The following is a 26064-nucleotide window of genomic DNA, read 5'->3' as shown; positions in this document are numbered from 1 at the left end:
CACATATATAGACCCAAAAAAAATCACATTTGCTGTATACTTTTTATTATTCATTTTGACCATAGAGACACCGCTATAATTTACATAAGTGAATGTGTTACTAATGGAACATTATTACACAGGTTATCATTATTAAGTAGAAGAACTAACGATTAGTTACAAGGTTCACTACTTTGCAAGATTACCCACTCTTAAAACTTGATTTATTTTTTTTTAGTAGAAAGACAACTCTTGTTAATGGATACAAAAATACAGAACATTGACAAGACACAGTTACATTAAACTGTTATAACGTATAGCCAAGAGTGACAATAGAGCAACTGTGTAAGGTTTTACCTGAGATATCATTTATAGTTCTACACCATAACAACACTGACATGTATCCTTGAAGAAACGTGGCATTATTATTGTACAAAATCAGTGCAAGAACACAAATACAATGCAGACACTTTCAAATATATTTGTCTGCACTCGTCGTGTAATAATACATCGCTACAGCAATTTAATTTACTCTTTGCTTCATTAGTTGATACATGTATACTGTAAAAAAAATTATTTTAGCTGGAATTAATTTTCACTGAAAGGACATTTTGGGTGATTTTTGATGAAAATATAGGGAAAAAGGTATATTCACTGGATTTTATTTTCACTGAATCATTCCTTCAGCGAAAATTAATTCCAAGCGAAAATAAAGTATTTCACAGTACTATAGTCGCATTAAAATTAACCAGTTTACATATAATCAGCAGGAGATTGCATGATCTCAGCACCAAATTTATTAACAATGATTGGTCAAGGTAAGTAGTAGACAAATCACGCATATATGTAGACTGGCATTGCAGTATGTAATTAATGCAGCTAAGGGTTAGTCACTTTCTATGAATTTTATCCAATTACACTAGCATAAATGTCATCCACCCACAGTTAAAGATCAGGATTTTGGAGACAGGAATTTCCGGGAATTTTCAAATTATTTTTTGTGATCGTCTCAAATCCAAAATAAGAATAACTAGTTTTTGAATTATCAACCTAAATTTTGCTCATTTTTAATTCAAAATGACCACTAAATCTAGGCTATTGGGGATATTGCAAAGATATTTTGTATTGTTTCCATGGAAATCAAGCTTAAGTGCCTGATTTTTGTTTGTGCTTTTAAAATTTGGAATGCTTTTAAAAGTTTTTTTTTTTTTTACTAGTCAGCAGCAATCATCATCATTGAGTGGTGGAGGTTGCCTAGCAGCACGTGTTCAAATTTTGTATAAAAAAAAACGTGTTTTACAAATGTTGTATTTGTTGCTATGGAAAATTAGGTAACTATGACTACATGTAAATGATGAAGTAATCATGATTATTGGAGGACTACAATTAGCATATGACACCAGATTGACCCCCAAACACGTCTCCCCGTTGTCAACTCAATAGCATTCACAACATGGGGATTAACAATTTGGTCAACTTGGAGAATGGTATGATCGGTGTGATAATACATCCAACTAGAAAATGAATAAGCATGTAATATCAATTCATTTTATTGTGCATGTTGGGAGCTTATAAACAGATACATACATGGCTTGTTGTGAAATTCTGTAAATTTGAAGTAGAGATTATACTTAGCAACAACAATAATCCTTCAACACACCGAGGTGAAATCATGCAATTTATTTCATTATTATGCAGATATTTTTGTCATTATATATATATATATATTTCATTGTTGTTTCAATGCAGCTATTTTTTAATATTTGGTGTTTGAGTGAAGTTTTTAAAAGTTCCATGTGCTGTATATTAAATCATCAAAATGTCTTATTGTAACCATAGAAACACACCTGTAATGAAACCCATATAAAAGCTGAATGACGTCAAACTAATTTTTTATTTAGAGTAGCCTTACAGTATTTATAGCTGAGTATAGAAAATAGTAAATCATTGGCAGACTAATCTGTATGTAAATTAAACGTCTTTTAGAAAAAATACTCATTCCAGCTATAAATGCAACACACACAAAGCATATTTTGATTTATCCGAATTAAAATTTCATAAACTCCCTTGAAGATAATATAATTATCTGAATAAATCCGATTTCAGCCCTGAGGAATTACAGTACTCAAGATTCCAATGTAAAGCAAGAAAATCATCACCATTTTTTTTTATAGCAAAGAATTCCATTTTTTACAACTGTAGGATGTAGTCAAACAGGTCACCAACACAACTCTCGTCTCGTTGTTTTCGCAGAGAGAAATTCAAAATGATACTTGCAAGTTGTCCTACATTCCATTTGCGTGATCGGATATGGTTAGATACTTCATCGAACTGTGGAAGACGAGAAAGAAAAGCATTAGAATTCATTAAGGAGCAACAGGTACAATAAGTGACTTCATGAAATTGTATGATCGATGAAGTTAAAATCGAAATCGAAGTTAAATAAAACATTATACACTGCATTTTGGAAAGCCACGAATGTTTTTACAAAGAAATTTATGAAAATAGTTTTGAAACATCAACCCCTGGAAAACCCGTACACTACATTCAAATCAGAAAGTAATTTTCAATTTATTAAAGAAATCTTTTGGTATTACTGGTGTACCCACAAGTCTTTGCATCTTTATTTATTTATGCATATCCATTAAATATATTCAATGCTTTATATTAATTACATGCAAATATATATTTTGTATATTATTACGTATTATTATACATGCAGCTCTGTAACAATAGAATTTACCATTCCGTAAAAAAAAAGCACTCATTCAAACATTTCATTATTTGGGGTAACTACATAACTACATTGGTAACACTGACAAGTTCAAGATTATTGATATAGCACTTGAAATAATTATAATTAAGACAATGACCACAAACGTTCACACAGCCAAGACATTTTCCATTGCCATTTTGGGTGGTTGTTAGGGACGACGTCAAAAGATCGATGTCGGATAAAAAACTTATTTCCTTTAGTCCAAACTAAAGGAATTAAGTTATTTATCCGACATCGATCTTTTGACGTCGTCCCTTAATACATATAGGGAAAAAGATTATAAGGTTAAAAAATGTTTTACAAAATCGTTTATCAGAAACAAAGCAATGAAAGTTATTTTGCATCGTAAAACAGGCATTTCTCTCTTTAATCCAGTTAATTTTCAGATATGTCACCATAGAGAAACAACATATTTTGCAAACTATGTTGATGGTACATGTACATGATCTGAGGATGGATGTCAATGTAAGCTACAAATACAACGTGTTACCATTGCAACTAGTATAAAATATAACATGGTGTTAAGTATTACTAATGCACCACAGTTCAATGTTGCCATAACAACCACTCTAAACCTATATGTGTGTGGAGGGGGTCTAATTACCTTATGCAGTCTTTCATCATTGAATGTGTAATACAAGACCATTGGTGCACTGGCCACAGACGCTGCCATCCACTGTAACAGCGATTTTAATTGGACATCACCTCCAAATGCACCACATCCCCAATTACCAGTTGCGATTGGCCTTCTACCATTCAAGTCAGGGTAACCAACCATATCATCATTAGTGGCTAATCTTATACCGTCCTCTTTGATGCTAGTAATGTCATGGTTACAAGGAATGACCTCGCATGAACCATTCTGCAACACTGAAGTATTGTTCTTGATATCAACCAAAGCACAATCCAGAATTCCGTCAATCCACTCTCCTACAAGTCTATCTAATGTTAATGTGTCCTCCATAGCTGCAACTTTTTTCTCCTGTCTGACTTCATCTTCATCATCTTCATCGTTGTCATGGTATTTTACTGCATCCCCATTAGATAGATCTGATTGAACTCCTAAGACTGTTATCATTAATTTTTTCGACATATCATCAGCGAACTGCACAGCAAGGGGAGGATTTTCAGTAACCATGGTTACATCATCATTGCCAGTAACTGTACCGTTATCGATATCGCGACAAGTCCATGGCATTCCAAATAAAGACACAAAAGTATCTGATATGACCTCATTAGCTAAATTATTTGCTAATGACGGAATATTGGTAATTTTACTTGACACCGAAGACACCGATTCAGTTATGCTTTCAGATATGCTGCCTCGTTTTGACATGCTGCTACGTTTATTTTGTGACACCGCCGTTGACTTGTTAAGTTCCTCAGAGAAGGTAGCCAGGACAGAGTCTTTGAATGTAACAGATCCTTTCCTATTGGTTGGGAACTCATTGCCACATGACGTCATGCTGTTTGCCAGTTCCTCGGCAAAACCAGCAATGTTTTCTTCCGTTTGGCTTCTCCGTTTCCCTTGCAAGTCAATATCACCGATCTTCAGTAAGTCCTCAATCACACTATCAAAACTAGATCTTTTCGAACTGCTTCGAGTGGACACATGATAGCTGCCTCGCCTGGCAACACTCTTATTCACTCTCCCGTGTATCTTCAGAATGGCCTCAGATACGATACCCTCTGCCATATTGTTTGCAAAATTACTCACTCGACTCGCGTGAAATTGTCTGTGTTTTGACTCAGTGTCCAACACCTCAAGTGAATGAGATAATTCATTGGAGAAACGACGATAGCTTGCATCATTGTCGTCGTCATCGTTAAATTTGATAACATGATTGGGATCAGCCGGGGTCGGTGGAGGAGTGCTGGGTGTTGAGGTGACACTATTCATCATCTGCATAGGTTGCTCCAATGATAATGACAGACTGCTCTTACGGAAGACTTTGAATTCAGAACTAAGTTCTTGGAAGACGCGCTGTATCATTGAATCCGCTATTGAATGTGCAGCGTTCAATTCCTGATAATATAATAAAGTTGCATTGTCACCTGGCATTGTGTTACTGTTCACAGTCGGAACGGTAACATCATCGTTCTCAGACACTCCTTTATCTACTTTCAATTCACTGCTGTGATCAAGTTCTGATTTCACATATAGTTCCCTCAAAGTGTTGGTAAGGATGCTCTTAGCCTCAACACTGGCGTAATCATCGATATTTGCAATTTTTATGTCATCAGTAGCCACGGCATCTTGAAAGGTGTTCTCGTATAGCTTGTTTACATACTCTACAATTATCGGGTCTGATTCTTCGGTCTGGTCTAATTGTTGTTCAGACTCTTCAACAATTTTTTTTGTCTGTCGCTCTGGTGTTATTTTCCTCGCGATCGGTTTCGTCAAGACGTGTAGTGGTTCTGGAGCATCGAATTTCTGAATTCCTGGCGTCATAGAAGCAGCTTGTTGATACCCGGCTTTTGTAACTTGCTCAGCAATATTACCAGCAAATTCCTTTATGTGAATCAGAGCCGCTGGTATATCGTCCTCGGTAATAGAACAACGAATATATCGCAGCTCTTCTTCCACAGAACCAAGTCGGCCACGGTTCTCCATGTATTCTTCCAGCTCTGAACTGACTTCAGAACTACCCTTTCTACTACCATATCTCTGAACTTGATCCGATGAGCTTCTCCTAAATTGTTCTATCCATCCTCGGTCAGAATCGAGATCCGAGATATCATCGTCCTCATTGTTGTTGTTGGAGCCACCTTGCCAACCTGATGATTCAGTTCTGAACAACTGCACAGCGTCTTTGATGCCGACATCAATAATAGCTTTACTGAGCGAGTTACTAAAACTGACCACAGACACAGTATCTGTAAAGGAATGCGATATATTATTAATATTATTATTATTATTATTATTATGTGTTTTCTATATTTCAATAGAAATGTTATTTGTGTTATACATGAATTGAATCTAACTGTTACAGCATTTGCAAGATATCTGGGACATCAATTAGATCACAAATGTGGACGATGACGATGAACAATCACTCATATGATAAGCTCTGCTCGACAACAGTGGAGCTAAAAATTGTAAATTTTGTGAAGGGTTTTAAAGTTGACTTTGACATAAAAAAATTAAAGCTTAGCTTAGTATTATCACAACATCAAGAAAGCAAATAGCATGAAAACCACTATTTGAAATAATTAAAGCATTTCTGCACAAAGCATTCATTTTCATTACCATTTGTAAAAATAAAATTCCTGTGTAACAAATATACTCTTGCGTAGTATTCCTCATTTTATTGTAGACGAAACAGTAATTTACACAGGTCAATAACAGGTACCAGAATTTGATTGTTTGGTTTACACCAGAGACAAAACATATCAAATTGTGTGAATAAGATTATTACATGTTGTGTATTAACAAATACTTTCAACACAACAAACCTATTCCTTCATTTCAATAGATATTCATAAATTTTGATGACTATAGAATCCAACAGCCAATCACAAGTGAAGTGTCATTTATTATTGATGACGTCATGTGAAAACATTCCAATGGTTTTTCATCAGCCAATAAAAACTTCTTGTGTTAGTTTGAACTACGAAATTTCTAAAGATTTATAAAAATGAATGGAATGGGTTTGTTGTGTTGATAGTAACATTTCCTTGACTCACCATCTTCATCAAGACTTTCTGGAGCAGTTTCAAAGTCACTGTCAACTGAGCTCGCTGATTGGACACAGCTGAAAAACTCGTCCCCATCCTCCAGACTTTGCCCAATCACAGACTTTGTCTTAAATGATTCTGGTAGAGTGAATCCAACCAGAGCTTTATTCAAGTCTCTCAGTATATTCACATCTTTGTACTGAGCTTGTGGCTTTCTTTTGTAAGAGACAGCATCGATTGAGGAAATCATCGTCTCTAATCGACCATTTTCCCACTGAAAGGAAAACAGAGATAACAAAAAAACTGTGACAAGGCTGTGAAAGCCACAGCTGGTGAGATAAACACTAATATAATAAAAATCAAATTAATGAAATAAAGAGTCGTGAAGTATGCATGCCAAGCACAATGCATGTCAATAAATGTATTTCATCTTTTACCGATAAAGCGCATCTCCAAAATCAGTGCATAAGAGCTGATAACAGATATAAAAAAGCGCATCAGCAAAGTGAAATATTAAACATCTTTCAATTGTCTGAATTGTTTATTTCCAGAAAAAATAATTCTTATTTGTGAATAGAGTGAAAACAATAGTGGAAAAGTAGGCAGCAAAGTCTATATGGAAGACAAAATGGAGTTTACACATTGCACATCATTCGACATTGTTCGAAAAACGAGTATTGTATCTCAAGACACTCATTGGCCGATATATCATTCAACCTTTACACCACCAAGACAGTACGTAATGTCTTACATGTGCACATATATGTAAAGTAAATTAATGATAAGTTTTGGACATAAAATTTGATATTTCTATTACTCAAACGTGTCCAGAGATGTTTCTCAGAAATGACAAGGAACATTTGTGATCAAAGTTGTTATGATGATCATTGCGGCCAAACATTTTGCCAAATTTAAAAGGAAAAATTTGTTAGCCAAATTAATGCATATCATGCATGTGCCAATGGCAATAAAAAAAAAATCTCTGCCCATATGAATGACTTTTTTTAATGAACGCAGTTTTACTGAGAAAATATGACATCTGTTGTTGAGGTAATACTCTTTCATAAGCACTGTGGCAATTCAACTTTATATCCCGCTGTCACTCATCAGGCTTTGTTAAATTATATGCACCTGCGTTCCTTACATAAGGAGTTTTCTAAGCCATAAATACAATATGCTTTCAAATGACTATCGTACAATGAGCTCATTTATAAATTACACCTGCCAAGTCAACTCATATTCAGTCACGATTTCAGCATCACTTGCATTCTGCATAAAATCACAATATTTTCGTGAAAAACGTGTTTCTAGTAAATTTGCGATCTTCAATGAATCGTGCCATCATCAATAATCAACAGAGAATGTCACCACCACTGAGCCAGAAAGAGTGATGATTTGATTGGTCAAGGCACCCTTTATTCAATCTATTTGACCAATGAACATTGACGTATGTTGTTTTTTGTTTGCCTGTTTGCATTTATAAGACAGCATTTTCGAGGTCTGAAAATTGTTGTTTATTAACAAATTGGTTGCAAATAAAAAAAAAATGAAAAAAAAGTTGAATTCTACTCAAGAGTTAAACTCTGCAAAGCTCCCATGTGAAGACAGAATATACATTGTTGTTTCATAAAAAAAAAAAAAAAAACATCTAGGAAATGAAAATTCCCCAAAGTCAGTGAAAGAGGAGTGGCATTAGAGGCTAACATCAGCAATGTACAGCACAGAAGTACACTGATGACCAAACATGTATATTTCCATTAGAAACTTATAGCCCAACATTTAATTATGCCCAAATTTGGACAAAGTTCACATTTACATGCTTAAATTTAACAATTTGGTAGAAATCCATTCCATATGGTTCTAAATTTGTAGTTATTAAACGGGGTATCAAAAGCTGCACAAGTCAAATAGCCATCAGTCAATTGATACATGCATAGCAAATTGGTTAAAATTCACTGAATAGATGTCAAAATTGTCCGTATATTGTAAAATCATTTATTTTCACTGACATTTAATTTCATACTTTTGATGATTTGAGCATATTCACTGTGTTTTAATTTCACGAATTTGTGAATTAATGAATTTACAGTATCATTTACAAGGAAGACCAAGTTCAGAGAAACAGTCAAGTGCATCAGGACATACATAAAGTAAACATTTGGTTGTTTTTTGAATTAGGTACTTTAATACAACAAAATGCAGAAAAATGTACCAAACATTTAATCCATCAAAAGATCACTGTACAGGTTTCTGTACATGTACAGAGTAAAGTCTGTATGAATTGGTTCAGAGATTACAGATGCAGGTAAGGATGAGAATATTTGTTATTTCAAAGTAGAGGGGGGGGGGGGGGGTCATTGATCGTGGGTTAATAGTGAGAGTAAATTAAATGGTTGTATTTTTGCGTACATACTGGTAGTATGCACTGTGTTTAATTTTTTGCGTGTGATGTGATTTTGATGCATAATATATGCATGTTTTGGGGTAAGCGAGATCATTGGGCATGTAATTGTTCATTTGCATACAATGCAAGAGAATGTGTTACTGATTGTAGAATAGAAAACAGAATTCTGTTGAATACTTTACATCTGCTGATTTCACGGCACCCCCAGTTGATTGAAATTCATTAACAGGAGTTAATACCTAATTTGTCTGAAAAATTAGCAAATTCATAAATCATATGCTCAAAAATAATCTACGTCTGTGCATAAATCGAAGATATCAATAAAAAAGAAAATTTGATTAAAGTTTCCGTTATTTCGCTTACACAAACTGAAATCAGACAATATGCAAATTAGCTACTTAATAAATAATGTTCTTCATCTTTACATAAAACATTTTATAACAAGAAGAAGGGAAAAATAAACAAGCCATGCATGGCACAGTCCCCGTTAGTTATCAAATTTAAGATATATAGTTATGTTTATAGTAATATAGCTGGAATATAACCATGTCAGGAATATGATTTTTTTAACATTAAAATGATTGACATTTGTATCTGATCGTCAAACAAGTACTTGTTCATATTGAGAAATATTGCTCTAGAACAGCATTCAAAATCAGCCATTTTGAATACATGTATATATATATATATAACATGATGTATAACGAATATATAAAATTTGAATATAATCAGTCAAAGCATTTAAGAGATATAGCTCTAGAAGCCCAATCATTAAAACAAAATGGCCGCCAGTCAGTCATTTTGAATCCAATCTGAAAAATAAAATGACATGCATCAGGAACCTGTAATGTCTAATGTGTGTTTATAATCCATCCATAAATGCAAGAAAGGCTTTATATTCGAAGATTTTTTTAGCACAAAAATAGCACACTTTGATTTTGATGCATAATATATGCATGTTTTGGGGTAAGCGAGATCATTGGGCATGTAATTGTTCATTTGCATACAATGCAAGAGAATGTGTTACTGATTGTAGAATAGAAAACAGAATTCTGTTGAATACTTTACATCTGCTGATTTCACGGCACCCCCAGTTGATTGAAATTCATTAACAGGAGTTAATACCTAATTTGTCTGAAAAATTAGCAAATTCATAAATCATATGCTCAAAAATAATCTACGTCTGTGCATAAATCGAAGATATCAATAAAAAAGAAAATTTGATTAAAGTTTCCGTTATTTCGCTTACACAAACTGAAATCAGACAATATGCAAATTAGCTACTTAATAAATAATGTTCTTCATCTTTACATAAAACATTTTATAACAAGAAGAAGGGAAAAATAAACAAGCCATGCATGGCACAGTCCCCGTTAGTTATCAAATTTAAGATATATAGTTATGTTTATAGTAATATAGCTGGAATATAACCATGTCAGGAATATGATTTTTTTAACATTAAAATGATTGACATTTGTATCTGATCGTCAAACAAGTACTTGTTCATATTGAGAAATATTGCTCTAGAACAGCATTCAAAATCAGCCATTTTGAATACATGTATATATATATATATAACATGATGTATAACGAATATATAAAATTTGAATATAATCAGTCAAAGCATTTAAGAGATATAGCTCTAGAAGCCCAATCATTAAAACAAAATGGCCGCCAGTCAGTCATTTTGAATCCAATCTGAAAAATAAAATGACATGCATCAGGAACCTGTAATGTCTAATGTGTGTTTATAATCCATCCATAAATGCAAGAAAGGCTTTATATTCGAAGATTTTTTTAGCACAAAAATAGCACACTTTGAAAAGAATTGTCAAACCAATATATCCGTGACATGATGTATAATGAATATTAAAAATTTGAACATAATCAGTCAAAACAAGTCAGACATATGGGTCTGGAAACCCATTCATTAAAACAAAATTGCCGCCAGACAGCCATTTTGAATCTGATCTGAAAAAATAAAATGACGTGCATCAGGAACCCGTAATGTGTAATGTATGTACCAAGTTTGAACGAAATCCATCCATGAATGCCAGAAATGCTATTAATATTTGATGATTTTTTAGTACAAAAATGACAACCATTCGGCCATTTTGAATAGGATCATCAAACCAATATATCTGTCTATCTATGACATGATGTATAAAGAATATTTAAAATTTGAACATAATCAGTCAAAACAAGTCGGAGATATGGCACGAGAACCACATTGATTAATACAAAATGGCCACCAGTCGGCCATTTTGAATGTTATCTGAAAAACAAAATTATTTGCCTCAAGGTCCCTTAATGTCTAATGCATATACCAAGTTTGAACATAATCCATCTGTAAACAGCCGAGAAATACTTGATTTTGATGATTTTTTAGCACAAAAATGGCCGCCATTCGGCCATCTTAGAATCAGATCGTAAAACAAAATGATGTGCATCCGAACGGGGACTAATAAAATATTGGGTCACCATACATGTAAATTGGTGTGTGATATAGAGTTAAAATAACATGTTTTGTCTCTGTTAAGACATGTTACCATTATGGCAAGGACATATCTCACTGTCACACAATTTTGCTTGCTGACACATGTTGAAAAAATATATATTATGTTCTTTGAGATTTTAGTTCATGTATTAAACAATATATTTATTTTAGGGGTATTTTGACAAAACTTGTTATCACTATATAACATTTCAGGTGTATTATTTAACAGTATTTCTCATAAAACAGATTTACAGTGAAAAAAATATGTTGACATATTGGTGACAAATACTTAAAAGATTCATAGGCAGATCTTCACTTTAGTTTTTGAAAAGTTGACATGTATACGCTTACAGAAGACATAGTTATATAAGTGCATATTGTGACACACAGACATGACATACTGAAATACATCCCACAGACCTTAGCATTGTCCCGATAATCTCCCGCAAACTGTAGCGTGGATGCGTAACCTGAATATTGTGAGAACTGCTCAAAGCCGGACATCATTATTGCTTCATTCTCATCCATTTGTTCCATGAATAACATTGATGCAATCAGTTCGGGACAGATACAAAAACGGATTTCTTCCTGTACTCTGCCGTGCCCAAGGGTGCCTCCACCAATCTGAATGTTAGCGAAATTCACCTAGCAAAGAATACGGAGATATTTTAAATTGGAATTCAATGTAAAAAATAATTACAATTTAAAGATTAAAGAAGTTATAAAAAAGGGTTTGCAAAATCTGAAACATGATTTTTATTTTGATGTTTCACTACAAATGCAATAACAAAGTCCATTTTGGTTGGTACATTGTATGGTAATTTATCAAACTGATGAAGTTGATGAGTTTTATTACATCATTAATCACTGATATAGAGCAGGAAGTCATCAGACTTCTTCCTTTTAATGCATGCCCGTTATAATTAGAAATGACCAACCTCCATATTTCACTGCCCCACATCATTTGAATACAGTATCGTGATGTCTTTTACATTTATTTTATTTACATGCATTTATTCAGCTTTAGCAACGCAAAGAGTTCCAGCTGTCCAGGATATTCTGCTACAATAACAAAGATATGTACACTGATGACAGGAAATGCACACAGCTGATAACGTTACTTCCCCTCTGACTGTACGCCATGCTTTCAACTAGTAACGCTGCAGCCTAGCAATTGTCCAGATTGTATTCGGTACGGAGTGTCCCTTGTGTTGGGCAGACACGCTAACCATTACAATACAAGTCATATCAGTTTATCATACAAAATACGTCATGACATACTGAAAAGTATCAAAGCGTGCCGGTACCCATCAACCCAAACTAAAATTGCTGATACTAGTATCCCATGTTTTCAAGATCCTCACCAGTTTCTTATATCCCAAAAAAAATTTGACAAACAATATATTCTGGATTCAAGATATTTTTACACCTAGACATGGCTATCAAAATATTACCACAAAAACTATGATGTCATTTCCCTTACTCAAAAACACCTCTATTTGTCTACAAATAATATACAAATGTTCATTGTCCATGTGAACTGTTGTTAGTTTTTATACAAATTTTGATAAATAGTCTTCAACAACAAGCTCATTTTATACTGATGTATTTTTAAAAACATACACAGCAGTACTATAAAATGATAAACAGCCAAATGGGTCAAAAGGTCATAGTATTGGTCAGTAAACTTCGCCTGTAAGAAGAAGAAGAAGGGGGGCAGAATTTTTTTTCCTGCTGAGCACAATGTTTATTTAATTCTGGGATATACCATGACATAGAAATTATAGAATTATTAGATACAAAAACAAAATGGCGTTACCTGCAATGTGTGACATCCTGAGTCTTCAATCACCCCATTCTTGTGTATTGATAGTGAACACATTACTGTACCACAATTCAACCAGTCACTTAAGCATGGTAGTGTCTCTTTCTTTTTAACCTATATAATATTATAGTAATAATTAATAACTAACATAGCGAAACTATTACAACCTTGCCTACAGAAAATCTGGATTGAATAACTCATGGATGGATGGATACAAAATATTGGTGCGCAATCTTTTTTTTTTTTTGCATAGCAAAAATGAGTATATCTAAACATTTTGCACAAAAAATATTTGCTCAGTGTGAACTATTCTGACGAAAATTGCTTCAACAAATTAAATTAATATTAATATTCCTCAAATAATACTACATGCACTATATTAATCTCAATGTCCCTTATTGTATAAAAGTTTCTAACAAATAATTGTACAGCAACACATCTAAGCAAAATTTGGCAATAAAAATAGTATGTTTCTCAATTAATAATACACATACTGTATTAATCTCAATGTCCCTATAGATTAATATAACATAAATTGTATAAGGTTCCTAAATAATAGTGCAGTAATATATAAGCAAATAAAATACTAGTCCAATTTGAAAAAGATGAGAAAACCACAGTTGTCACTTTTTTGATTTACACTACACTTATCTAATTGACAGACCTTGGAGAGCATATTACTAACATCTGGTTCTTATTATCAGCAGTCGAATGTCTTCATTCAGTCCACTTAAGTAATTTTAAGTAAGTTTTATTTCAGCTAAATTTTACCTCATATCTTGACAATTGCACTTGTTTGGTAAAAAATTTAACTTGGTTGTCATTTTGAAGCAGTTGATAAGATTCCCAGTTTAGCAATAATAAGTACATGTAAACAAGCAGTCGAGTAGTAGTCAAATAGCATTTTTGAAATAAAAATGACAAAAATATTTGGTGAAATTACAAAATATTCAAATCTAATAGAGGTCCACCCAAAGTACACATACATGTATACCAAGAAAAAGCCAAAAATAGCATTTTCATCAAAAATGACAAAAAGATTCACAAAAGTGGGAGAATTCAAGATATTGTCATGAATGTTTGAATCTAATAGAGATCCACCAAAGATGCATAGATACCAAGTACCAAACCAATCAGAGTACTAGCTCTCAAGAAGTTGAAAATAACATTTTTGAACAAAAATATTAATAAAAGAGAAAATATATATATTGCCAGGAAATGTTCAAATATAGAGGTACATATGTACCAAGTATAAAAGCAATAGAGGTAATAACTTTTAAGAAGATTTTTGTTTGAATAATAAGTTGGTGCTGGTTGCAGGACAACAACAATCACCTTTACCAACATCTTCAATGACAGAGGAGCTAAAAACTGTTGGGGTTATTTTGACCATAAGAAAAAACTGACAGAGTTAACAATGACAACAACAACAACAAGGACAGACATTTTCCCTTCACACACCTTGACCTTTTATATTTACAATGATATGCATTGAGGAAAAATTGTGTTTCTATGGCAACAGCGAGTAGCAAATATAGCAGTTAATAACAGTAAATACTAATTATATCTCCTGAGAAAGCAATCAGGGGTGCGCACAACCAACAACAGATAAAGTATGGTTCAAAATCAACACAATCTCAAAAGTTTGAGATCCAATTGGATTGTACATGAGATTATCCCAACTATACACAGATGGCACAGATAACGAGAGACACAAACATCTAAAAGACTGTCCCTACATTATTACTGAGGATATCAATTTATACAGGAGTTATGTCCATGAATAATTACCACTCTGACAAGAGTACTATAGGTTCACACATTAATTAATCCTAAATACAGATGCATGTCATAGGCAACGAACCATGACGACACAAATGGTAATTAATATCTCAGCGCTGCGCCATGAGAATTCACAATCAACATGACTAGCATGATACTTCATGACGTACAAACTCTTGACTGCTGGCCTATTTAATGAAATCCAATATATAGGACTTAATCGATTCACGGTATGTGTGTATATACGTACCTCTCGGATAAATGAAACATATCCATAAGGAGAGTCTGCGCTGCTTTCTGATAGTCGTGTGAAATAGTGAAGTATACACCGCAACTTAGCACTCTGGCTAGAACGTCTTGGTGCGCTGATGGGCAAAAAATCAATAACTATTATTACAAGTAATACACAATTTTTAATTTTAAAAAATATATTAGAATCATACTTAATATTTTCTCTATTGAAAGCATACATGTATCTCCGAATAGAGGCGCATAAAATGCTGGTGTTGGAGGATTTTGAATACTAATTATTATTACCACACTTTTTAGCAGTGCATTTACGAAAACATGCACTTCTAATAGAGCCAATAAGATACATGTTTTGAACATACTGTCGGTGCACGTTTCTAGGTTTACACGTAGCTAGCGGAGGTCATTTAATAAGTTTCAAATCATCAAAAGATCCCTCACTGACTGTTGCGGAGAAACAACTTTTTCTGGTTAATAAGAAATTAATTGAAAGCAAATCCATGCAGCCAAAGATAATTTAGTTGGTTTCCAATAAACAGACACTGAACAGCAACCATTCATATAAATATTATATATTCTCACAAAGATTTATTTCATTAGACTTAGACATAAAGAAAACACAGCAGACATGATGATATATGTGACATGCTTTGCACATGCTACCTCAGGGAATTGACGACTTAGAATGCTTAAAATACAGTAGCATTTACTAGTAAATGATTCAAGATATGTATAGCCGCTACTACATTATACACAAATCTGCATTTAACACCCCAACCCCCAACTCTCACCTCTAACCTTCAGTTTTATTCGGCATGCGTGTTTATAGAAAAATTGTGAATATGAGAAAAACCCAGCATTTGAGATGTTGAACTTTGGATTTTTTTTTTTTGAACGCATGAACATATAAATGCTAGAAATCAATGTGTTCTATATATGGAAAAAAAACAACTTAAAAAACATAATTTTATCCATTGCACTGTCTTTTTACCAGCAACTGCTCACTGGATATAATACAAGGCATTTATGCCTGGGTGTTTTATGATAATACAGAAATGAAATAAAGGTATTATTTGGTGAATTTTAATCATGAATATGTTGACTTCTATTATTCATTTTTGACACCCGAATTCATACAATTTTGCACCACAAGAGGGCGCTGAAACTTTCATAGAGGGCGCCATCTCTTCTGTTCAGGATAAATTCACCCCTGTAAATTATGCTACGAACAATATCAGTAATATTGTAAATTCATTGTTAAGGACTTGACTGAATGCTACTTTCGTTCCACTAACATATCTAATCATAAACTTTGAATAGATGTACCCCACTGTGACAGGGAACATATCTTTCATATCAACTGTAGAGTAGCCAGCTGTTCTAATTAAATGTCAGTGTCAGTCAGTAAGAAAGAACCTCATAAGCTCATGACCATGAACATATACCAGTAATAAATATGTCAGTAGTTGGTCCTTCTAAGAGGAAGTCAATGACAAATAATAAAAAAACATCTTTGAAACTTACCTTTGAATATGGACAAAAAATGATGTGAAATTGATCTTATTCAAGTTTCGGCCTTTTCTTTCTTTTTCAGGGAATGTACATAAAAAGGCGGATGCCAGTATAGATGTGATTAGTTTCCTGTCCAATGAGGCATGGGATCCTATACAGAGAGGGAAACGTAACAAACAATTGAAAAGAAAGAAATCAATGAAGCCTTATTACTAGGATAGAATGTGTAGATTATTAAAAAGTTCATTTGACCCAAAAGAATTATTTTAAGAAGTGATCACAACTTGCTATCCCAGCAGGATTCAGCGAAGCAGACATTACTTTGTAAGCAGTAACACGTACACCAATCCATGCAGAAAAATAATATAAACTTATCACCCCCAACAGGTTTTTCCATTGAAGACAAAATTATAGTTTGAATTAAAAGGTCATTACCCACAACTTTTAACATTTCTCATTCTTTGAGAAAACAAAGTAGTATACTATTATCATTATGTCGACACATAAATCTCCAAAATATGAACAATTCAATGTGTGCAAAGATCTGTGGTTGACGTTCTGATTTTATATACTCACTTTAATATATAGGCTTCAACTAGTAATTGCAAATTGCTGAATTTATTGAAGGCTGGTAAAACAGGATTTTGTTTAGTTACCGGTAAATATTTATTGCTATTAACCCAATGGTAGAACTATTTGTAGAATTTTTTGGTGTGTAATTTAGCTTCAGTTTAGGCAAAAAATGTTGAATTTATTTACTTCCTTTTATGCGGTGAATGACTAGCATTTAAATGTACGAGACTCATTAGAAAAATTTAAATACAGAAATTAAATAAAAATCGCTAACCACCAACTTAGTACTGTTTTAGACTTTTACTCGAAACATCAAACTAGTTTTATTTGACCTTAGCAGTAAAATAACTTCAAACAAAATACATAACCTCTCAATTCCATCTGTACAAAAATAAATCATGTTTTGCTAACATATTTTGATTGATATTTATTTAGAAATGAAAAAGCCGATAATGGGTAAACGTGTACAGTGAAGTACATGTACGTCACTAATTAACACAGATGAGTGTTATTGAGCAGTTAACGACAACTACTAGTATATCATTTGATTTTCTATACACACATTATTAAAAATTTATTTTTACAAATCACTGCGGGAATGTTTTTCGTTCTTTGATTTTCATTGTTAACGTTTTTTTAACAAAGTCACCTAAATACATAATAGAATAGAAGAAAAATAATGCTTTATTAATACCGTAAAGAAAGAGTTAACATTTCCTTTTAGGTTTTCAGATTAAATTAATAAAGTAAATAATAAAAGTACATGAAATGTAAAAATTGATTTAAAAAGAATTCAAAATTAGTGAACGACAAAAATACTACAGACAATTATTAATAATATAAGAAATATTAAAATACTGTGATATGTAAGTATCACTGTATGTAGCATATAATATGTAAAAAATATAAAAGAACATGACAAAATAAAAGAATTAGTCTTGTTTAGATTTAACTAAATATTTGCAGAGAGTGATAAGATGGTTTGTATTTGGTGACTGTAGTACAAGTTTAAATTGTTCTTTTTTGTTCAAGTTTTGGTAATCACTGTTAATTTCTTTAAGGATATTATATATGTCATCTCTGTGTTCTGTGTACAGTTTACATTCTAGTAAATGATGTAATTCATCTTCTATCTCTTTACAGTGGGTGCATAATCTGTCTTTTATCAGTGTTTTTGGTTTTGTGTACCTTCCTGTTTCTATAGCTAGTTTGTGACTACTTGTTCTAAATTGTGCTAGTATTTTGATGTAATGTCTGTTATCTATGTGTTTTATGTAATGTTCCATGTCTAGTGCACAGTTTTGCATCATCTCTTTTATTGTGATATGATTGATTTACTGAATGACTGAATTGAATACAGAGGTGAAGTGAAGAGAAGAGCTGTAATTAATGATACTGTGGATGACATTTGTCCCACCTCAGCAGTGAAAGATGTTGACATGATAATTCATTATAACTGATTTACTGTTCTTATTTCAAAGATCTACAAAAATGTATGTCTTCAGTAATTAAAATGAATTCTTGTTTAAATAAAAATACAAGAGATTTGGCATCCTAGTCAGCATGTACAAGTAAGTACATATTGTAAATTTCGCAGATTTTTGCGAATTTCGCCAGAAAGTAAAAAAAGATGGCCATACTGAGGATTCAATGCAGTCACATTATAAGTATGAGCGCAGACATTTACAAAACATCATTGAGCACAAATTGAGCATAAATATACTGGGAATATTTAGACCAGTGTATCTAAATACATAGATTTACCAACATATCAATGTTTAAAAAAGAAAAAAAAAAAAATGTTGTGTTACTACTGCTGGAATGAATAGAGTCAATGTAATTGAAGCTGGATGGAGGTCAGTTTGGAATAATTTAAACTGCAACAAATACGTGAACTTTTCCACTAGATGTGGAGGTCACAAGCAATCAGTGTCATCTCAAGAAGAATACCTGTCTATTAACGATTAGACAAATAACTCCCATAGTGGCCATGATAGACAAGTTACACTGTAATGTTGGTAGTCTCTTGAGTGTACATGTAATTACAACATGGCTAAGAGGGTACGTGCTAAGAGTGTACATGCTAAGAGGGTACGTGCTGTGTGTGCATTTCTAACATAACGGTACAAGCACATACATTAAGGGGCTATTGTAAATACCTGACAGCACAGTTTGTCTGTAACACGATTCTTCATCCGTAAATTATGTGCATTAGCACTTTCTGAATTGCAATTGATGTATTTGAAAATAAAAAAAAAAGGCGTATCTCTTGGTTTTTCGATTTGGTTTAAAGATGACTGACATAGTTATATGTCTCAATTTTTTATTCATCCCAATTTTTTGAGTCATGATAAAATTGCAAAATTTTGAGAAAATTGTATTTCTCATTAACATCATTGTGGCAGTTTGAGCCAAATTTAAACATGAGTAACAGAGTGTGATGTTTCCTATATACGAAATGCATTATGGGAGAGAACTTATCATTGTTTATACATGTAAACTATTATCCCACTGAAAACTCAATAAATTAATTTTTGTTTTAAATGCGTTACGATGTCAGGATTTTTCCATCCCATTTTCAGATATAAAATAATGTTAACCATATAAACAAATGTAAAAATACAAATTTTAAGCATTTTCTATGACTTATCAAATTCTTGTTTCTTGAAAAACTGACCTTGACCCTAATTTTGTTTCTAGCATTGACCCATAATAATGATAGCATAACAAAAGATGACATATGATATATATAATCTGGATTGCATGAACGTATTATTTTGTCTTTATCAAAATATTAAAATTAATAATACAATTATGAATATTCATGATTCAGATTAAATATGCAACATAATAGCCATCAATAATGTATTCAAGACAGCTTTGCCTGGGTCAGGGGTCAGGGGTCAAAACTACAGTAAGTAGGTCCTGTGCCAAATGGTACAAGTCAAAGTCGTTAAATTCTCACATAAAACAAATAGTTTTCAATATTTGTTTTAAAATGTTTGTTTATGATAACTGGACCATAATTATTAAGTTATTAATTATAATCTTAGTAGCAGTTTGACATACACAGACTAAAGTTTAATGAGTTTGTCAACAGCCATTAAAACCCATTAGAGGCATGAAGTGATACTTGATAATTCGCTATATATCGCTATACACGAAGGTCTAATGTGTTTTATTCACGCAAATTTGTGATTTTGCTTAGATCCACTCTGCTCATTTGTGCAATGGGGGAGACACGCGTAATTTTTTTTATTTTTTATGGTATCTTATTTTTTTTCCCCTGCATAAACTTGCATGCAAATTTTTTTAGCAAATCCTCCAGCCACCCCTCATGATCTCAAATGGTTGATCCCTTATGCCTGTGCAATCTGTACACATTTTTGAAACTTAACCTTCTAATACTGAGCATATTTTCTGTATCGTTGTCATGACCACCTGAAAGCTGCATGCAATGTTTGTGTAGCTTGCCGATGTTACAGTTCTATAATACAGTTCTGTATTAACAGCCCTGAAGATATATGTATTCTGTTTATCTAAAACAAACCGTGAAGTGACATTGATTGTATATTATAGGTAATCAATCGAGACAATCAACAAAGACTAAAGAATGATTAATATCAGAGAAAGTTGTTTATTATATTGTTTATATAGGCAAATATTGACCAACAAATTTTTGCCATATTTTCATCCATTTTATTTTCTGTTTTAACAAAAGTTTGGCAGAGAATTGGAGATTTTTTTGTTCCCATGAACTTAAGTGCCACAAATTGTCTAGCAGTACGTGTTAAAATTTTGCGAATACAACAAACATTGTATTTCACAGTCACGTTGTATATAACATCATATTGGACCAATATCAAATACAATGTGCGTGTGAAACGTTAATGTGCATACATTAGTAAATAAACTATTTCCAAATATCAAGGGATTTTCTAAAATTAACTTCAACACTGTGCACATAGTTTTTAACTTAGTCATACATGTGTATTTACAGAAAGATGATAAACACATTTGTTTTTTTATGACCAGGAATTAACTACAATATTGGTATGAATTCATTATTCTGATTCCCTCCTCACCACCACCACCACCACCACCACCACCAAATTATATATTTCAGCTTTTGTGACAATGTAAGAATACTCCTAAGTCTGCAGAGTCTTGCATGGGTATTAGTGTTCTACACAATGGCATTCTTTGATAGCAGATACCACTATGCAGCCTACTTTGTAAAAACATAATGTGCATTCCCTTGTACAGCAGACTTTTTTTGTAATTATTGTACAGTTACCGGTAATAAAAAACTGGGAATACCGTAAGTATTTCCATTTTTAACACAAATGTATATGAATTTCAAAACCGAGAGAGAACAAATATGTCTGACGATAAAGATCCTTGAATACAGTGCTCTTGTTCTGAAGAACCATTTGTAAAGTCAACATTAAGGACATGAATGCCATAGAGTGAGTTATAAAAGAAGGGTATTTAAGGCAGTTTGAGTCAAACTCAAATTTTGCATAACTGAGCATGTTACTGCACATATACAAAATGCATTATGGGGAATAACTTCCAATTGTATGTAATGGAAAACTGTTCACCATGGAAACTCGCTAAATTATATGTTAATTTTTTGAAATGTTTTCTTATTATTAGGATTCGTGTCACTCGTAATATACCAGTTTTCATTCCATGTCACCAGCAAAATTTTGAGAAGAAAATAATCTCACCATGGAAACCAGTGTTAAATATGCCAATTTTGACCATTCTTCGATCATAAGTTTTTTGAGCTATATCTCGAAAAATTATTGGATGACCCCAATTTTTTTTTTCATTTTTGCAAAACCCATTAAAATGAAAGTCTAGAAAGTATGACATATAATTTTTAGTTTGACTCAAACCACCTTGGAAGAAAGATTGTACTCATATATTGTTATCATGGTTTGCAAATTACTCCATACATGTAGCATATATAGTACCGGTATACAGTTTTTCAGCCATCCTGCGTTTTATGGTCGAGAAAAACACTGCAGTAAAACGATCAGAGTATTCCGATCATACGAGGTTAACTATTCTTAAAATATATCACCATGGTGATAAAATCACTTTACACGATATTTCCTTTATAGCCATATAGATTACAGATTATAAGTCAGTAAACAAATGACTCTAATATCTCTCCTAATCGCCAAATTCTGAGCAACACGATATATACGCTTATTATTTTCCCCATTTTATTCTCGTTCTGATTATTGATCGTAATATTTATTCTAGCTCAGAGCTCTTAACGTGGAGCCCAGCTACTTTTACCTGCGTAATTATTCGTGGTATTTCAATTGATTATATGCAAAACGACCAGCAGTGTTCGCTACATGATTTCCCAGTGGGCAAATAAATTGAATTGCGAGTTTGACATAAAATAAACTTGCACAGGGTAATAACGCTAGCTTACATTAAACCCACAGTGTACAGGTATGTACGTAATATCGCATCACATATAAGAAGGGCTCATCTTGATAAATCCTTCCTTAATCAACTTTTTTTATTTTATCAAGGTAATTAAATCATCGCACAGACTGTTTTCAAATTTCCTGTATACATCATTCGAACATGACATGACTTCTTGACATATAGAAGACAGTGTCGGCATTATAACACACCACCTCCTGATTCTGAAGAAGTGATTGGCCGTGTTCATGATTACGTAATATTACACTGTCACTCGAAACTACTCCAGAATATGAATGTTTACCAATTTAAATATAAATCTAGTAAACGATTTTTCCAATTGAAAGGTGTAAACACAACTGCAAAGATAATCAAGGACAAACGCAGGATTGATTTACACCTTAGACTCTCCCACTACACTATGGTAGTAAATTGTACAAAGACGCATTGTGCTTAATAGGTATATAACATATATATGAGTAAAAGCGGTAAAGAATTAACATATGTATGGTAACCCACAGAGGGGAGTGACACAGTGTAACCCTTGATAGTTCTACATTTCACCCAGACACTATGTAGACTATATGCATACAATTAAAATATTTATGCAAATTCAAACTAAATTGATTACTTACTAAACATGGAAATGAGGAAATTTAAAAAACAACCAAATATATGATTTAATTTTGAAGCTAACCAATCAATGTAATAATAATGAAGACACTGACAAATGAAGCAAGGGTAAGCAGAAAAGTCTGATACAAAGCTCAATATCGCCTATTTTCTGAAAACCAAAAAACCAGCTGACCATTAATTCAAACAAACGGTGAAGAAATATGGGGTATATGCTCAAACTAGAACTACTGGGGACAAAACAAAAACTACTCATCTTTGCTTTTAAAGACGTGCACATACTGAACGCCAACATGTTTCACATGTTAGGTTATTCAATAATTAATTTCTTCAGTATTAAGGTAGCGAGAAGGGAAGTTTTAATTTTTTTTCTAGATTTTTCAAAAATTGATAAAACGGTTACTTTAGACCTTGATACATCATCCCAGCTTTTAAAAAAAATCAAATTTTCGGATAGACGTTGCTCAAACTAGTGTTTTAAACGCTAACACAAATAACTACAACTTCCGTTTCGTGGATATTTGCATAATGTTTATCTGTTGTTGATGATTCTAACATAACGAGTGATAAGCTTCCTGTCGCAAACAATGCATGTTTACAAGCTTTCTAAGTTATTTAAACACTAATTGGCCTTGGTTATACAGTGAAGCATAGAAACCTGTGAGCGTTATAAATATTTTATACTGTAAAATACTTTATTTTCGCTTGGAATTAATTTTAGCTATTTTTACTGAAAGAATGATTTGGTGAAAATAAAATTCAGCGAATATATCTTTTTCCCTGTATTTTACATTCGACTCGTCAAAAATCAGTGAAAATAAATTCCATACAAAACATCCAAAAAGTCTTTTCAGCGAAAATTAATTCCAGCTAAAATAAAGTATTTTACAGTAATTATAAATTCAAAATGCTGTTAGAATTCAAATTGACCAATCTTGCAACAGTTTTTTTGAGTAAACTTGCATAAATTAATAATAATCACATTGTAGTCCAATCAGCAAACACATAAATTTGAATAAGTGGGTAGTCACAGTCAATTATGTCACATTCCGATACGAATGAAAGCATATAATATTGAACTTTTTAGCCAATCATAAGAGAATTTTTTAAAAAGCTGAGGGCAGGTATTTAAAAATATTTACAAATGTGTTTATTAAGTAGGTGCAAGTTTCTGGTATACACTTTTTATAAACCAAACTGGTTTCAGCTGAAAACATGCCATTTAAATCCAAACAAGATGATTACTAAGATAATTGCCGAGAAAGGCACTTCCCTCAATTCCGTAAAGTGTTTGCGCATCAATCATACAGAAATCAAAACTGCCTACGTTGTACGCTACAAGGTATGCTCATACAATGCATTACTGCCATTTGAGTTTATAAATATTTAGGTTTATAGAATTTATAATGTACATGTTTATGTTGACTTCACTGTATCCACCGTTATAGTAATACCGATACTATAAATTATATATTTAAAACTTAAATTAAGTTACGTTAGTACACTTGAGTCAACAAACCTTTGTATATAAGTTTATGGTTATTTATTTATTGTTGACGCCAGTGTACTATGTCATAAACATTACAATATTTCTTGTTTATATATAACTGTACTTCTAAAGATGTTGCAGTAATTATCAATTCATATATTTTGACAGTCAGGAAAACCAAAATTTTGTAATTATTTTATTTCGATTTTTCGTTCCATACTGTGACTGTCTCTAGTTTTGCAATAATAAAATTTATAAGATTTTTAGTTGTAAAACAAATAAATAAAATTATAAAACATTTGATGCCACAAAACGCTTAAAGGATCGTTTACCCATAACAACACCAACCCTTAAGCTATGGTGTAAATTTAATTAATTAAATTTCCTGAAAAATTAAGCTAACTAATAATCAATCATACTGTCTGTTTTGTTGTTGTACATTTAGTCTCACCTTTCTGGCGAACAGAGTATTGTAATCCTTCGACGGGGACTCTGTTTTCAATTTCCTCAGCGAGCACTGCGATGAATGGCAAGGTCTTAGTGAAGAAAACATGTTGTTCTTCTTGCGAAGCCACATCGATCAGAAACTCTGCTAATCCAGCAAACGGGTGTTGACGACCTTGACACGTCAAGTTGTCCACTTCGGTGGGGGTCAAGCATTTGTGCGCGCATGAAGTCACTAAAGTGTAGATCTTATGTAATACTGTTAACAGTTCGTTGATATTGTTCACATGTTTCAGTCGTTGATAGGTGTATTTGAGGGAATCCCAAATCGGCAAGTCGCATGGAAAGACAACCGTAACCGCATTGTCCGATGTCCTGTCTCTGCCAACTCTGTTTTTGCCCATGTCTGAACTGCCAATTAGTTGAGCTCGGCAACCGACCTTTGCAACAAATACACGGGAATCGTTGCCAAGTTTAGGACAAGTCTAAAGAAACTCGTACTCTATGCCTGACCTGTAAAACAAGGCAACTCAGCATCGACGCTCGGGGTATGCACGGACTCGGTGCATGGTGTATAGATAGATTTGAACCGGGTGGTTCTACACAGTGTAAATTCATCCAGACGATTCACACACAGGTTGCTAGCAACGTTTCAAGCGATATAACAGATAGGTAGTGTAATCATGCATCTGAGATTAGACGGAATGCGCAGTATTCCATCGACCGGACTTTATATTCGACGACGTCCGCCATGTTGACATGGCATAATTTC

General features: G+C 33.0%; 1 protein-coding gene across 1 annotated transcript; it reads right to left on the bottom strand.

Annotated features, from left to right (window-relative positions):
* Nucleotides 1-1505: 1505 nt before the first annotated feature.
* On the bottom strand, nt 1506-26064 carry LOC100367685 (uncharacterized). Its single transcript, XM_002737597.4, has 8 exons — nt 25300-26064; nt 16715-16853; nt 15192-15306; nt 13154-13273; nt 11755-11979; nt 6443-6707; nt 3360-5632; nt 1506-2310 (listed from the first exon to the last, which is right to left on the bottom strand). Exons 1-8 carry the CDS (start codon nt 25694-25696, stop codon nt 2170-2172), a joined length of 3675 nt encoding a protein of 1224 aa, XP_002737643.2. The 5' UTR covers nt 25697-26064; the 3' UTR covers nt 1506-2169.

This window comes from Saccoglossus kowalevskii, chromosome 1 (genome assembly GCF_978046115.1).
Source record: "Saccoglossus kowalevskii chromosome 1, keSacKowa6.1, whole genome shotgun sequence".
NCBI lineage: Eukaryota > Metazoa > Hemichordata > Enteropneusta > Harrimaniidae > Saccoglossus > Saccoglossus kowalevskii.
Note: the sequence above shows the minus strand (reverse complement) of the source record. Positions and strands in the feature narration are given on the sequence as shown.

Bases quoted from the DNA above. Each gene is read 5' to 3' on its own strand.
- LOC100367685 (XM_002737597.4), bottom strand. From the start codon at position 25,696: ATGGGCAAAAACAGAGTTGGCAGAGACAGGACATCGGACAATGCGGTT. The intron at 16,854-25,299 runs GTGAGACTAAAT...CTCTCTGTATAG, and splicing joins ATACTCTGTTCGCCAGAAAG to GATCCCATGCCTCATTGGAC. The intron at 6,708-11,754 runs GTCTGTGGGATG...TTTTCCTTTCAG, and splicing joins ATTATCGGGACAATGCTAAG to TGGGAAAATGGTCGATTAGA.